General features: G+C 36.0%; 1 protein-coding gene across 1 annotated transcript in view; it reads right to left on the minus strand.

Annotated features, from left to right (window-relative positions):
• The window catches only part of LOC137633059 (glutamate receptor U1-like), a 13,182-nt gene that overhangs the window by 2,180 nt on the left and 6,002 nt on the right, over window positions 1–5,000 (minus strand). Inside the window, exons 4-6 of the mRNA XM_068365225.1 lie at window positions 2,495–2,585; window positions 1,475–1,772; window positions 458–675 (exon numbers count right to left, since the gene is read on the minus strand). Coding sequence (XP_068221326.1) covers window positions 458–675; window positions 1,475–1,772; window positions 2,495–2,585 — 607 coding nt within the window. The remainder of the gene's footprint in view (window positions 1–457; window positions 676–1,474; window positions 1,773–2,494; window positions 2,586–5,000) is intronic.

The raw sequence follows: 5,000 nt of genomic DNA on the forward strand, positions 1-5,000 counted from the left end.
TGAACTTCTTTGAATATCGTACTCCACCTAGAATATCTGTCTACCTATATACATACGCTGAGAACTTATAATCACTACTCGGAAAGAATAATAATGGGAATAATACTGAGACAAAAAGATCAACTCAAATATGAGAGCAAACTAATGTAGAAGGTATTCTAACAACATGTTAGAAAATGAAATGGACATGGGGTGGACATATAATGAGAATGACTGATAATTGATGATTATTAATAATTAAAGAATGATTCCCTAGAAATTGCAAAAGAAGTACGGGTAGGAAGAGAAGATGTATTGGCGAACTAAGAAAATTCGCTGGTATAGACTGACATAGAATGACCATAAACGGACGCAAGTGGAAGGACATGTCTAAGGGCTTAGTCTTGGAGTGGATTAGTAATGGCTGCTGCTGATAATGATGATAGATACTGTATATTGATTTTTATACTTTACTTACGAATAAATAATCACTAAGAGATGTTCGGCGTGGAAAAATCACAATTAAAGTTTTGTGATTGAGCAAATCCCTGATGGTCTGTATGGGTCTAGGTGCATATCTGACAGCCAGGAGAGAGATGAGGTTAGAGCTATAACTCCAGCAGATGATCATGGTCGCCACCAGCCAGCTGCCGACCAGAAGCCTTTCTGATATTCTGGATAGGTTCATCGTTAAGCCTAGTTTAGAAGAAGGTTGAGAATTTGAAATTATAGGTACTAAAGAAAGTCCCAGTCGATGTTTTTTTATATAGTATTTCAACACCTTAAGGCAGTATAGTATCTGTAATTGATATTAATGGTAAAATTGGAATAAAGCTTAGAATTATTTGTAAAGATGATGATGAGTTTAGATCTAAATGAAAGGTAATCTTCACCGACCAATATGATAAAGAATGGCTTCCAATCTTTGGTGTTGAGTCTGTTGAGTTTCGTACTAAGAACATCTACATTGAAATACATAAAAGAAATCGTTTATGTACGTCTGCTGGGTCGTGATGGTCTGTGAGTTGTCAAACAGTGCAGAAACTTACCTTGCTGAACAGTGCAGAAACTTAACTTGCTGAACCGGGCAGAAACTTACCTTGCTGAACAGTGCAGAAACTCACCTTGCTGAACATTGCAGATAGCTTACCTTGCTGAACAGTGCAGAAACTTACCTTGCTGAACAGTGCAGCAACTTACTTGCTGATCAATGCAGAAATGTACCTTGCCGAACAGTGCAGAAACTTACTTGCGGAACAATGCAGAAACATACCTTGCTGAACAGTACAGAAAATTATCTTATTGAACAATGCAGAAATGTACCTTTCTGAACAGTGCAACAACTTACTTGCTGAACAATGCAGAAACGTACCTTGCTGAACAGTGCAACAACTTACTTGTTGAACAATGCAGAAATGCACCTTACTGAACAGTGCAGAAACGTACTTGCTAAACAATACAGATGTGTACCTTGCAGAACAGTGCAGAAATGTACCTTGCTGAAGAAGAAGCCGGTATGTATGGAAGGTGACAGCATAGGCGTAGGTGCCCAGAGACAGTTGTATATACCTCTTCCCGACAGCTATCGTCATTACAGCCATCAGGCAAAGAGCCAGGAGGATGCCCAAATAAACCTTAGGTGATAGGGGGAACAAGAACCCCCATGGGTTCACCTTCGCCCGGTTCTGGGCCACAATGAACTTCCTAGCGTCGAAGATGAGGTTGGCAGTGTAGTCTATCGCTTTGCTCCTGACTTCGGTGACGTCATGGGGTCCCACGGCAAAGTCTGCTTCCTGGGAGAGTTTATTACTTGAAATGATTGCTTATATACTTAAAAAATTTAATTAATTGAAAATTATTGCATCAACTACTGTCCAAATCAGTAAAGTCTTTAGTCTGATTTTCTGCCAAAATTTCTGGTATCGGTATGTACTTGTTCGAATATAATCATTCAAAAATAAAAAAAAAAGTCATATGCATTGGGAAGACCTAATTCAAATAACATTCAAGCTAAATGTCATGATCTATAGCACAGTAATAAGACCAGTGCTAATGTATGAAACGGTAATGCAGACTCTATGAAGAAATGAGGAAGAAAAGCTTGAAAGAACAGAAATGGGAATGCTGAGGTGGATTATGAGAATATCGCTAATTCAAACATTGGAAAGTGATGAAATAAGAAGAATGGTAGGCGTTGTGATGGTTGCAGAGGTGATAAGAGTGTCAGACTAAAATGGTGTGGGTGCGTGTTGAGGATGGATGGTGGGGTGGGAGTGAAGAGGGCTGGGGAGGAACCCATTAGGGAGAAGATCGAGAAGGAAGTAGATAATTAGATGGCGAGATAAGGTGAAGGATGATATGTAGAGAAGAGGTTTGGTGAAAGACGACGTCTTTGATAGAAGGCATTGGAGAGGGCGCATCAGGCAACCGACCCCTTAATGTAGGGATAACGGTGGGAAAGAATATGCATAAACTTTGATTCTACTCCTGTTTAACTGACAATTTTCACACTTACGTGTCTGAAAACTTGTCCTACAAGACCCGTCCAAGTACCATCGTCATTCAGGGATCCCCATTGACCGTCAGTAGGCTGTCGTATTCTGTATCTGGAAGATCATAGTCCTATATGAATGGTGTAAATAAGGCACTCTGGAAAAAAATCGAAGTTATCCTCTCGTAATCTTATAATTCACTGGACACTCATTGCTCAGATCAAGACCTCAGAGAGGCAATCGACAACGCCCTCCCATGGGCTCGACATTGGCCTGATAAGACATGATGATGATGATACAGATGGATAGCGCACATTTGTTTTCAAAACATCCATGGAGCTGTTTCTTGAGCATTTGAGTTGTAAAGAAGGGTTCTTTCGATAATATCAAATTCAATGTTTCCCAACCTTTTTTTCTTCTGCACCCCTTTGGCATTTTCATAGATTCCTGTGTACCCTTAAAATGGAGGGTGAAAAAATAGAAACAATGATATTGATATTGTGATATGATTTTATTATTCAGTCTCATTGCAGGTTACCTCATGTACTGCGCAGTACTGGCAATTCTCTCAGGTCCAATGTACCCAGCGAAGAGTAAAATTGTGCCATGGGGGTACATGTACCCAAGTTGAGAATCCTGGGGGGTTTCTAGAGACAGATTTACTTAATCATTCTCAGATAGTCATTAGTTATTCTCAGCTGAATAGGACACTATTCAAATAACCTTATCATTGACAGAAAATTCGCCTTAAGGTTATCATCACGGAAGAGATTAAAAAAAAAAAAAAAAAAAAAACACAATGAAAATGGAAGTGAAAAGCAGAATCGAGACTGATGATAAAGTGTGAGGGAAATTTTCAGGAAATCAGGCCACCAAGGAATTTAACTCACAACAGATAAAATGTATATAATGCACTAAGCTGAACAAACTTGATGATCATATAATGAATTCAAGAAAATACAATCTTATGATTTGCAATTGAAGAAATCAGGAGAAAACACATACCATGAATACAAAGGATGTCACGAATAGCGGCTATGTAAATATTCAATCTGTTGGTAAGAAAATGATTCACATTCGAGAATTGATAAACGAGAAATATTTAGTTCAAGTTCAAGAAGAAACTGAAGACTTTCGTGTCCTCAGTTTCGATAATGTGGATTTGAAAATTAACACCAGTTATGCAGTGTAATATGCAACATACCTAAGAATGTATACGATAATCTGAATGTGCAGATCCTCTATTGAGTAGTGTTACGGTGCCGAGGGAAAGGTTATAACTCAGTTGATTGCATCCTGCCTTTGAGTCATAACCTCTCTCTCGGCACCGTCACATGTACCAACCGTGTGTCACACAATTGTACATAATTCCTTTTGTATATATTATGCTTGTATCTTCGCTCTTCCCTCGCACTAAAACGAACAAGAATTTTCATGTTCAAATATTGACAATGTTACAGAGGAGAAAAGTAGACATGAATTTTCATGTTCGTTTTTCTCCTCTGTAACATTGTCAATATTTGAACATGAAAATTCTTGTTCGTTTTAGTGCGAGGGAAGAGCGAAGATACAAGCATAATATATACAAATGGAATTATGTACAATTGTGTGACGCACGGTTGGTACAGTAGGGTTCCCCTGCGTGACAGGGCTATGAAAGCAGCCCTTAAATTAAGTAAATCAGTAAGTACTGTAAGTAAGTAAGTAAGTAAACATGAAAGACGATTAATCGATTGGAAACAGGTAATCAGTAGATGATAAAAAAAAAAAAAAAAAAAACAATGAACAGGAACTTACGTGACGTTCAAAGAAGTCGTTATAACGTTAACCAGTTTAGCCATGGGTCCTCCGAAGTCAAATTTATCACCATCTTTATCCAGCTTTTTTAAGGTCACGTGAGTTGTCCATTCTTCGGCTGCTATTGTCGCTTGTACTGGTTCCTTGAATCTTAAATAAGTATACAGTATATATGTATATAGGCTATATATATATATATATATATATATATATATATATATATATATATATATAAATATATATATATATATATATATATATATATATATATATATATATATATATATATATATATATATATATATATATATTGAACTTGGAATACTATACATGGCATTATTGTAATTCCCACCGCCATTTTATTAGGACTCTTTTGAATATGGTATGCAACTCTCTCTCTCTCTCTCTCTCTCTCTCTCTCTCTCTCTCTCTATGTTATTATTATATATAAATATACACATATACACTGTATATATGTACAGTTACATACATATCTATTTATCTATCTACCTATCTATCTACATATATATATATATATATATATATATATATATATGTATACAATATATATATGTATATAGATATAGATTTGTATACAATTGTCCATATATATATGTATATATATATTTATATATATATATATATATATATATACAGTATATATATATATATATATATATATATATATATATATATATATATATATAGAGAGAGAGAGAGAGAGAGAGAGAG

This window comes from Palaemon carinicauda, chromosome 42, assembly GCF_036898095.1.
Source record: "Palaemon carinicauda isolate YSFRI2023 chromosome 42, ASM3689809v2, whole genome shotgun sequence".
Lineage (NCBI taxonomy): Eukaryota > Metazoa > Arthropoda > Malacostraca > Decapoda > Palaemonidae > Palaemon > Palaemon carinicauda.